This window comes from Hyla sarda, chromosome 1 (assembly GCF_029499605.1).
Source record: "Hyla sarda isolate aHylSar1 chromosome 1, aHylSar1.hap1, whole genome shotgun sequence".
Taxonomy (NCBI): domain Eukaryota; kingdom Metazoa; phylum Chordata; class Amphibia; order Anura; family Hylidae; genus Hyla; species Hyla sarda.
The window spans coordinates 585031247-585043323 of NC_079189.1; the positions used below are offsets into that span (position 1 = coordinate 585031247).

General features: G+C 44.2%; 1 protein-coding gene across 1 annotated transcript; it reads left to right on the plus strand.

Annotated features, from left to right (window-relative positions):
* The first annotated feature begins 412 nt into the window (after nucleotides 1-412).
* LOC130276105 (piggyBac transposable element-derived protein 4-like) lies at nucleotides 413-2152 on the plus strand. Its single transcript, XM_056525046.1, has one exon. The coding sequence runs from the start codon at nucleotides 413-415 to the stop codon at nucleotides 2150-2152; it is 1740 nt and encodes a 579-aa protein (XP_056381021.1).
* Nucleotides 2153-12077: the final 9925 nt, after the last annotated feature.

Below are 12077 nucleotides of genomic sequence, written 5' to 3' on the forward strand. Positions count from 1 at the left end.
AGACTGCTGTTTAACCAGGCTAGCGGTATTCCCGAGCGTGACTCGGGGTTAATTTTCGCTACCAGAAGCGGTAACCCCGAGTCACGCTCGGGGTAGATATCGGAGCTGGCAGCGGAGTCTCCTTACCTTCTCCTTGCGATCCAGCGATGTCCCCGCTGTGATTGCCGGTGAGAGCCTCGGCGGATGCCTCCGTCTGACTTCCTGGTTCCGTCTCTGTGAGCCGCAGAGGCTCATGGGGGCGGAACTGGGCGGGTAATTCAAATGTTTCAAGCATAAAAGTGACACACACACATAAATCCTGTCAGATTACATTGTATCACCTCAAATTTGAAACAGTATCACCTCAGATCATCCTACACTGCCCTGCCTGCCCTTTTTGCTGTAATTTCTGCCAATAAATTTTTTTTTTACCATGGCATCAAAACGTCACTTTAGCATCTCCAAAGCGGGTTTGGATCAGATGAGTGACAGCGGCAGCAACACAGAGCCCCTCGCAGAATTGAGCGCCAGCGATAGCGATTCGTGGCAAGATTCGTCATCCGACTCTGACACCGACCAGAGAAGTGGCGACAGCGACGATTCTGCACCCGAGCTCAGTGATGTGCGCACTTGGTGCCCTATTGATTTCGGTATGGATGAGGTACCGCCGCCAAGATTTCCGTTTACTGGATCACCTGGGATGAAGGTAGACGTTGAGCACAATGATCCTTTGGCGTACCTAAAATTATTTCTCACAGATGACGTCATTGAAAAGATTGTCACGGAGACAAATCGCTACAACGAGCAGCAATCCGCTACTCTGCATAGCAAGTTTTCCAGGAATAGAAAATGGGAACCGGTGACTAAAGAGGACATCTGGAAGTTTCTGGGGCTAATACTTCTTCAGGGGGTGGTGGGGAAACCCCTGCAGAAATGGTACTGGACTACCAATAAATTGCTGGCAACCCCATTTTTTGGCACCATCATGTCCGAGTACCGATTTTCCCTCATAATGAAGAATTTGCACTTCACCAACAACGAGGAATTTGATGAAGCCACACATCCAGCGCCAAAACTCAAGAAGATCTGGGAAGTATACCAAATGATCCTAAAAAATTTCCAGCAGGCCTATGTGCCAGATAGAGACATCAGCATTGATGAAAGTCTGATGGCTTACAAGGGACGCCTCAGCTGGATTCAATACATCGCATCCAAGAGAGCACGGTTTGGAATAAAATCCTATATGCTCTGCGAGTCTGCCACTGGCTATATATGGAATTCTGTCATATACACCGGTAAAGGAACACAATTCAACCCCAGGTACAGCGGCTATGGGATGGCAACGTCATCAGTCCTTACACTGCTTGAGCCATTGCTGAATCAGGGGTATTGTGTGACAACGGACAACTTTTACACATCGCCTGAGCTGTACGAGTTTCTGCTAAAACACAAGACTGATGGATATGGAACCGTTAGGGCCAACCGACGTGACCTGCCATCTATGTTTGCCAAGAAAAAACTGAAAACAGGAGAAATGGTTGCCTGGCAGAAAGGAAAGATGATGGCAATGCGTTGGCGTGACAAAAAAGATGTGTGCCTAATGAGTACAGTGCATAACACCTCCACTGCCATGGTCCACACAAGAGGTGGGAAAGATGTCATGAAGCCACAACTTGTGATTGACTACAACAACACCATGGGAGGAGTCGATAGAGCCGATCAGGCGATGACATTTTATCCGGCTATGCGGAAACAACAAAAAAAATATTACAAAAAAATCTTCAGGCATCTCCTGGAACAATGCCTCTGGAATGCCTATATACTGCACAGAGGAAAGAGTGACAAGCCTCTTGTTCATTCTGACTTTATCTGGAAGGTGGCGGAGCGGATTTTTGTGAACTACCAAACGCCATCAGTGGCCGTGAACAGATCTGGACGTCGTGCTGTTGACGTTGTCAACCCAGAACGCCTGACTGGTCGTCACTTTATGGATTACATCCCGCCAACCGCAAAAAAGGCAGCACCTACAAGGATGTGCATAGTTTGCTGCTCAAAGCGAGATGAAAATGGAAAAAAAATCCGAAAGGAAACCAGGTTCCATTGCCCTGATTGTGATGTTGGTCTATGTGCAGTCCCATGTTTCAAAATTTACCACACCCAGGATGTTTACTGAATTTTCTTTGTTTGACAAATTTCATTATTTATTACATTATTGAATAAAATTATATTATTTATTAGATTATAATTCATAATTTTATGTTTCGAACTTTATCACATCTGAGAGTACTTTTGGTCAGGTTTAAGTAAGTAATTACTGGCCTACAATACATAACACCAAATTTCCATGCAAAAAAATGGTACCGCTTTTGGTACAAAATTCCTGACATAATCATACCGCCAGGGAGGTTAAACAGTGGTCTTCTGCTTCTGTATGTCCGCCGGCCACATCATTCCTTCCCTGATCCCCCATGCTACTTTATTCCCCATGTGCCAAATAATCCCCCCCTTTATTACCCCCTGTGCCACATCAATTCCCCTTGATCCCTCATGTGCTATTTCATTCCCTCTTTATCCCCATGTGCCATTTCGTTCCCCTTTATCCCCCTGTTCCACTTCATAAAGAGGGGGGTGATGAATTTACACAGAGGATAATAATGGGGGAATGAAATGGCACAGGGGGATCAAGGGGAAAGGATGTGGCCCAGGGGGTAATGGGGGGATAATTTGGCACAAGGCACAGGGGGAATAAGGAGGCACAGGGTATAAAGGGGGATGAAATGATAGGGGGGGGGGGGGGAGGGATAAGGGGTGATTATACAGCACTGGGAGATTCTACTGTAATATTGCTTTGACATTTTTTTATAGGTAATTACATGCTGGAGTGAGTACAGGACAGGACAGGACAGTATTCAATCATTCAGAAAGATTTTTGAGCCTTTTTTCCCAATAGAGGACATATCTCAATAGTGGACACTTTATTATTCCCTGTGAGTGTCCGATATTGGGAGATTCTAATGTATATATAAGATAGACATGAGATAGATAGATAAATAAAGAAATAAAGAAATAGATAACAAGATATATATGAGATAGGTAAATAGATAGGTAGATATGAAAGATAAATAAATAGATAGATAGATAGATATGAGATAGATAGACAGATAGATAGGAGATAGATAGATAGATAGATAGATAGATATGAGATAGATAGATAGATATGAGATAGATAGATAGATAATAGTAAATATGATGCAGCACTCCACAAGTTGCAAAGAAAGGGTGGTTTTATTCCATCATGTGCATAGACAACGTTTCACCAGCCTCACACTGGCTTTTTCAAGTGAATCATAGTGATACTGGTGGGTATTTATAGACGGCCCACCAGGTCATGTGACAGAGGTAATACATGATTGACACATGTAGACAAAGAAGTCATAAGAGAAAATTGTGCAATCAATAATGTAAACAATCATATATACAGTGTTAAATTCATATATAGACATCCGATCATCATCTGGTATAAGAATATCAGTATTAAGCATAGTAAATCAAAAGTGCAGTAGTAGTGATCAATAATTACGTGCAAAGACGTGAATGCCTTCCGGGGTCCTGCCGCGATGTATCCCGATCACAGGCGCCAAAGCGCCGGATGCAGTGTGTGCATCGCTGTGCAGTAGAAGTATTTCCGGGTCCGGATGAGACGTAACACCAGGAGCGCGTCCTCGCATCCATGGTAACCCGACTCCGGACCGAGCCGTGGCTGACGCATGCTCAGAAGAGTTCCACTGCCTGTCAGTGAGAATCTACCCATGCGCACAATGGAAATCAAGAATCAAGGCCATATCAATATCGCCGCAAAGTCCACAAGGTGTATATATTGATTGGTTGAATTTGCTCAGCATTCATATGTGGTGGATACAACACTAAATAAAGGGATAATATATCAATTCCTGGGGGACAGCGAACAAAGTCTCAGTGAGAGCTGAAATGTAAAGGCAGCAGACAAGAGGGAAGGTAAGTGGACAAGAAGGAATGCAGTCACTGATGCTTGGACTTGAACTCCATATCTTGTGGTTGCCCCTAGCAACCGACCACAGTAGTAACAAGCTGCAAAGATAGAAAGATAGATAGATAGATAAATATGAGATATATATGAGATAGATAGATATGAGATAGATAGATATGAAATAGATAGATAGATAGATATGAGATATATATGAGATAGATAGATATGAGATAGATAGATAGATATGAGATAGATATGAGATATATATGAGATAGATAGATATGAGATAGATAGATAGATATGAGAGATAAATAGATAGATATGAGATAGATAGATAAATAGATATGAGATAAATAGATATGAGATAGATAGATATGAGATAGATAGATAGGAGATAGATAGATATGAGATAGATAGATATGAGATAGATATGAGATAGATAGATATGAGATAGATTGATAGATATGATATGATATAGATAGATAGATAGATATGAGATAGATAGATATGAGATAGATAGATAGATATGAGATAGATAGATAGATATGAGATAGATAGATAGATATGAGATAGATAGATATGAGATAGATAGATAGATATGAGATAGATAGATATGAGATAGATAGATAGATAGATAGATGTATTTGAGATAGATTATTGCAATGGTTCTGCTAGTTCAGGTTCCTTTATAAGGACACTCCATTGAGCGTATAAAGTAGAGGAATAACCTCAGGGTCTTGGAACCCAATGCCCAATCTGTAAGAAGCCCCCACATATCATGTGCCATTTATAATACCTTGTGGCACCGGGGCCTTTGGTTGCCCAACACCTCCAGTCCATCTACTACATCGGTCCCTCCTATGGCTACAGAAATGTGTTGGATGATTCCAACAGCCACCAACAGAATTCGGAATGCAGCTCTCGGCTATAAGACTTGGTGTAAAGGAACTGGTCAGGTTCTGCAACTTCATACAAGTTATATGTATTTGTCAACTGTTGTAGAAGTATGTGAACCTCTAGATTTACACTTTCATTTCGGTTTTTCACAGCTCATAAATGAGGTGACAAATCGTATGACATTATGTGATATATTCTGCAGGAATAATTCTTCTGCAGACACTTCATAAATCATTGGCTATTCCAGAAAGTCAGAATCAATTTCATCACGTCCAATTGTTTACCTACTGCCGAAGCCATGATAAAGACGTCCACTTCAGGTAGATGAATTTTACATTCCATCTAGAAGGCGGCAGAACGGATCGCAGCGCTCATCTGTAATCGCCAATCTTTATTTATGACTCTGAGAGAACATTGAGAAAATATGTCTTATGTACTTAGCTTTGTGATCACCTGAGCCCGAGGAGAATACTTATTCATACAGAGGACGTTGTCTCTAGAGTGAAACAATCCCTGTAAATAGTTGTACAGAATTATATTTAAAATGAAGGTATAACACAGGTACAGTATATGCTGCAGATTTTATGCTTCTGTTTTTGTGCAACACGTTGGTGCCACCTTCCAGCTGAGGATATACATATATAACTTGCCATTTTCAGGGTTACATTTCTGTCTCTGCATACACCAATGTTTCCCATCTGGGGTGCCTCCACTTGTTACAAAACTACAACTCCAGCATGCCCGGACAGCCTTTGGCTGTCCGGGCATGCTGGGAGTTGAAGTTTTGCAACAGCTGGGGCGCCCATTGTGGGAAACACTGGCATACACTGTAGTGTTAAAGGGGTATTCCGCCCCTAGACATCTTATCCCCTATCCAAAGGATAAGGGATAAGATGTCAGATCACCGTGGTTCCGCTGCTGGGGACCCCCGGGATCTCCGCTGCGGCACCCCGCCATCATTACTGCGCAGAGCGAGTTTGCTCTGCACGTAATGATGGGCGGTACAGGGGCCGGAGCATCGTTACGTCACGGCTCCGCCCCCCGTGATGTCACGGTCCGCCCCTTTCAATACAAGTCTATGGGAGGGGGCGTGGCGGTCGTCACGCCCCCTCCCATAGACTTGCACTAAGGGGACGGGCCGTGATGTCATGAGGGGCGGAGCCATGACGTCACGCTGCTCCGTCCCCCGTATCGCCCGTCATTACGCACAGAGCGTGGGACTGCGGCGATCTGACATCTTATCCCCTATCCTTTGGATAGGGGATGATAAGATGTCTAGGGGCGGAGTACCCCTTTAAGGAAGTGCAAGGTCAACATTCTGCTCTTTACTGTCACCACTGGTGGATTGAATGTGTAAGGATGCATGGAACCTTGGTCACATGACTTACCCTCTAACAAGTTTCTATGTAGAAACTGCTAGAATCTTGTGAAGGAGGAGTCTCCCAAGTCCATACCTCAATCCTTAGTGGTCTAGAACCAAATGAGTTTGGTCTAGTCTATCTCAGGCTAGACAGCAGATGTGCCTGTCTGACTTCTGCCAAGTCACGTGAAAAGAAGGAGTATTAAGCCTAGTGTGGCTTTCCTTAGAAACAAAGCATGTCGACCCCTGCAAGAAGCGGTGGTCATCACGCCCCCACCATGTATCTCTTTGTGAGAGCCAGAAATAACCAAACAGCTCTCCCATAGAGATCCATGAGGGGGGGTGTCGGCCACCGATTCCCACGGGCAGTCGGCATGCCCTGTTCTCGGGGAGAGAGCTCCCGTGCAGGAGATTGCGCCCTCCGAGATACCTCATCAAGTGTGCACCTATTGCGTAAACACCCAGTTCAAAAAGTTGTTAGGGTCCACAGTATACAGGGTTACCCAGTCACAAAGTCATCCATGACTACTACCCTCAGCTGCCCTGGACTACCCCACCCCCCATCCTTGTGAGCACCATATTTATGATTCAGATTTTATGCTGCAGATTTTTTTTTGCCTATTTATAGTTGACAAATAGTTGAGCACAGCATAAAAACCCCAGTGCATACAGTACATGTGAACCTACTCTTATTCTGTGCTGAAACAGTTTTTCAAACCATTGCGCAATGATAAAATTCTGTCTACCTGCAGCCACCACTAGAGGGAGCTTTGCTGTTTACTGTGCATAGGGTTACTGCATAATGTGACCCTATGCACAGTAAACATCAAAGCTCCCTCTAGTGGTGGCTGCAGGTAGACAGAATTTTATCATTGTGCATTGATTTGAAAAACTGTCGACAAGTGGGGTGCTGTTTTGGCTATTTGGCCAGGGCATTGACAGCCTAGTGCCTCCTGTGCTGCAATAAATTGAAATGGTTAATTAGGTATGACTTAGGGGGATCGATGGGAGGGGGTAAATCAAATGGAATGGTTATGATACAGGGTTCAGGGGGGTAATCAATTGAAATGAGTAAAAAAGTATGGCACGGGGGGAATCAACTGGAATGATTATGGCACAGGAGGATCAGAGGGGGGGGGATTAATGTAATGTCACGCATACATAATTATGCAAATTAGAATGGCAGGTATTTTGGGGCAAGAAAGGTGGCAACCCTAGTGTGCTTTCATTCCTTCATTACGGTTCTGACACGGAAGGTTAACTAAGTACCCCTCCCCACCATTGGTGGCATACTCCGTGCTCTATCTGCTTCTGTACAGTACAGGCATAATCTTACAGAGAGCAGGATGTCTACAGGCTTGCAGCTGATGAAAAGGTATAGAGCCACTGGGGGGACCTGGCTACCTAAAGGAGGGGACTACCTATTGAGGAACGTACTTATCTACTGAGGCGACCTACCTAATGGGGGATATCTACTTACCCCTCTCCAGCCTACCCACTTAACCTACCTGCTTTACTGAACAGGACACCAAGGAGGGCCTTATTCCTGATTGGGGCACTATAGGGGAAATTTATCAATATGGGGCAGATTGATCATTGCCTTTCTGACATTTTATTGGCTGAAATTCGGTGCAAAATTTTTCCACAATTCCAAAATAGACAACTTTGACAAAAGAGACTGTGAAATGCAGTGCTTCATTCTTGACTATGCAGTGGATGAGACTTAGTAACTGCATTTTTTTTTTTTTTAAAGGCACAAAAATTATGCGCAAACATTAAAAAACTAAATGCATACCACCTCTGCCTTGCTTTCGAAAAATAACATCCTACAGCAAGTTCTGAGGTGCAACATTTTTCAAAGTCTGTGCACCGTTTTGATAAATCTCCCCCATAATGTTTTGCCCGGCAGGTTCTCCAGAGATGAATTGTGGCCAGAGGAAGTTGTCTTGAGGGTCTGGCCAGATGGAGAAGATGAAAGTGGGCGACTCTGATCGGAGAAGACATCACCTTTGAGTCACTGGATGTTATGGTATGGTGGTGTTATGTTGGCCTTATCATTGACAATATCTTTCTGTGATTAGTGTGTAATGGTAGTAATATTTGCATAACTCCACAAAGAAAAAGAAAGAAAGCGGAACGCTCACCGTTCCAGAGCAGACAGATCACTTCAATAGGGTGATCCCAGGACCGGGCATGGATCCATGCAGGGAGGCGGCAGCTGGTAACCGGGGGAGCTCAGGTGTCGGGCCACGGACCATTCCGCGCCTAGGGGCGTGGAACGGTCCGTGTCCCGACGCTTGAGCTCCCCCGGCTACCAGCTGCCGCCTCCCTGCATGGATCCATGCCCGGTCCTGGGATCACCCCATTGAAGTGATCTGTCTGCTCTGGAACGGTGAGCGTTCCGCTTTCTTTCTTTTTCTTTGTGGAGTTATTAGAACATCTTGGTTTTCTAGCGTGTAGCGCTCACCTGGTTGTCCATTACGTGCACCTGAGTCAGCCGTCCTGAAGGGATTTATACAGCATTGATACTACGCTGTGGTGCTGGCATCTTTTTGTATTCTTTGTGAATTGAGTAGTAATATGGTATATATTGGTATATCAGCAAAAATACCACCAAACAAAATGTATACAGCAGCACAAATATAGAATATCATAAATCTTTATTAGACACATATGTCATAAAAACATCTTAAAACAAGTATAGACACAATGGACATTGCTGGACAGAGTGCAGAAGGTAAAGGTCATAAGCATTGGTACAAAAATATCAAAGTAAATAGCTCAATAAACAAACACAATAGCCCTCATTTACTAAGCTAATCCAGTCAATTTTTGTCGGGTTCTGCGACTGAAATTTTGTCGCACCCCGTGCGACACTTTCTGAGACAGATTCTAGTATCATGACCTGACATCACTCGGAGAGTTTTGAAAACCCTACAAAAGGGGCGTGGTTACTGACGTCATGCGCCGCACGGTGCAGCACATAGCAACGACGCAGGGGACGCACGCCGGAGGCCTGAAGCAGCGCGGACCCGACCCCGGCAACAGGTAATTATGCCACCGGGGATGGGGGGAGGCAACGGGGCAGCGGCGCCGGCAATGGATGCCGCTGCCCCTTCTCTCCCCCTGGCTGTCGGCGCCGCTTCTCTCCCCCTAGTCAGGGGGAGAGAACGGGCACCGGCGCCGATAGCCAGGGGGAGAGAAGGGCCGGCAGCAGGGCTCTAGACCCCAGGGAAGGCAGGGGGAGAGAAGGGGGCAGCGACGGCCTCTCTCCCCCTGCCTTTCCTGGGGCGGTATCGGCATATTACACGCACATAGACTTTAGGCTAAAAATTTTTGCAGAAAAAGTGCGTGTTATACGCCGATAAATACGGTATTTCATTTTTTTTTTTTTTATCATTACACTGAACTTTATTTTAAGCAAGCCAGACACCCATTTTGGGCATTTTTGAGGCTATGCTTACACAGCGGAATGTCCGTGCAGAATTCCACTGTACACACAGCAGAATTTCCACGGCAGATGTTTCCTCTCGGAATTGCATTGCCATCTCGAGATATTTCTAATTTCAAAATTTAGCGTGCGACACAATTTCCAACCTGTGCGACACAAATTTTTTCCCGTGCGACACATTAGTAAATCAGGGAGAAAAATACACGGAGTAAATAAAAAAAACACTCAGAGATAAACACTCCACTCTTGGTAAATGAGGGCTAATGTGAGAACCTAAATATACTGTACATACATACAAGTATTACCAGGAGAAACCAAGGTGTTTGAAAAGGAAGCTGCACAGAAGAATGTAAACAGAGAGCCAATGCAGAGCCAATACCACGAGCACTTACCCCAACGTACGTTTCGTGCGGTAGCGCTTCATCAGGGTAATACTTGTATGTATGTATATTTAGGTTCTCACATTGTGTTTGTTTATTGAGCTATTTACTTAGATATTATTTTTACCAATGCTTATGACCTTTACCTCCTGCACTCTGTTTAGTGATGTCCATTGTGTCTATACTTGTTTTAAGATGTTTTTATGACATATGTGTGTAATAAAGATTTATAATATTCTATATCTGTGCTGCTGTATACATTTTGTTTGGTGGTGATTGTTTATGCCTTTTCGGCGGTACACTATTGGTTTGTTGTTTTGCTTGGTGACAATATCAGCAACAATGTTAAATGATAATATGATAACTATATATATCTATATATCCATATATATACACTTAATTTTTTTATGGTGATGGGGGAGGGGTAAGGATTTGCCTTGGAGCTCATGCCCCTAATCTTTTAAGACTCTAGCAATGCCTCTGGTCAGTAGTATTCTCAATCAAAGATGGATCCTTCTCAGTGAACATCTGCAGAGAGATGATTTCCAGATGTGACACTAGGGATCCGACAGCTCTTCTAAGAAAATAAACATATCTAGAATGCAAATGATGTGTGCACAGGAGGCTAGAACAGTGGCAGTAAATCCCGTCCCCAGCCTTTTCCCATACTCCCAGTCCTGCCATTTATTTGCCTGCATTGCTTGTTCTACCTACTCATGTTCTTCTCATGTGGACCAGTGAAGGGTCTCTCAGGAGGACTGTATCCTTACATGAAACACTTGTTAAACCCTCTTGTAACTCCGCCATAAGTGGTGGTCCCCCCGGCCCTGACCGCTCACACTCCTGACATAACTCTGATGTATACACTGGAGATCACGTTTCTTGCTTGAAGTGTCTCTACCTTGTTCTTTGTATATTGTTCATGACACGACTGCTCGGCTGGGTCACTTTATTGGGCTTTATTAGCTGAATTACAACATCTGTGATCGGGGTCATAGAGTTATATAGTCAGGGGGCCCATTGTAAACTAAAGCATCAGTATTCCAGGACCCCCTGGGATGAATAAAGGCAGCAAAATTGGGCCATGTTACTTTATGTCAGCACATATCTTCTCATTGAGGACCCCCTATTGTAGACTGTAGTGCTACAACCAATCCCTACAGGCTCCATCAGTATTTGCTTCTGAAAAAATAATAAAATAATAATAATACATCAAAATATGGTTAGGACTTAGTGTGGTGGTCGCATCTCCTGACACCCATTTGCACGGCTATATGCCGACTTCTATGCTTATACCTCCTCAGCAATCCGGTCTGATGGAGGTCCAGTGTAGACCAAAACGTCATTAAATATCTTTGTTTGGGATTGCAAATAAAAGCTACCTTGATTCAATTCAAAAAGTGGTGTGCCAAGTTTTATCTACATAACAGTTGAAGGATTGGCATTCCTACTCCTGCACCCACAACTCATTTGACAGTGATGTATCTCTACACGAAGTAGATTAACCCCTAGTGTTCATGATGCCAGTGTGGTTTTAGGGTTCCGGAACACCACACGCCCGGATTCTCCGCTATCCCAGTTGCTAGTAGTGAAATGAGAGTCCACAACCAGTAATGGTCAAACGGAGGCTTTACCGAGTATAAGACAGAAGGAATTATCTTCACAGCAAAGGCCAGATTTCCCAGAGAGATGGCCAGGACTCAGAAGGACCTCGCAGCTTGCTGGACCAATATACTTATAATTAACTTGACTTGACTATGTGCAGGACTTGACTAGCTACAGTGACAGAAGACATAGACCTGAGACTTACTGGAATGACTGTAGCTTTTGGGGTCTTCCAGATGCTGATCACTTGCACTGAGATCTCTGGTGGTTGCTGTCTCAGTAAACACTGATGGTACAAGAGAGTGAATTGTAATGGCCGCCCCTTTATATAGTGGGTGGCTGGACTAAATCCCATTGGTCAAGCTGCAGGTCATAGGTTAAGCTAGTGCTCTCTGGGAG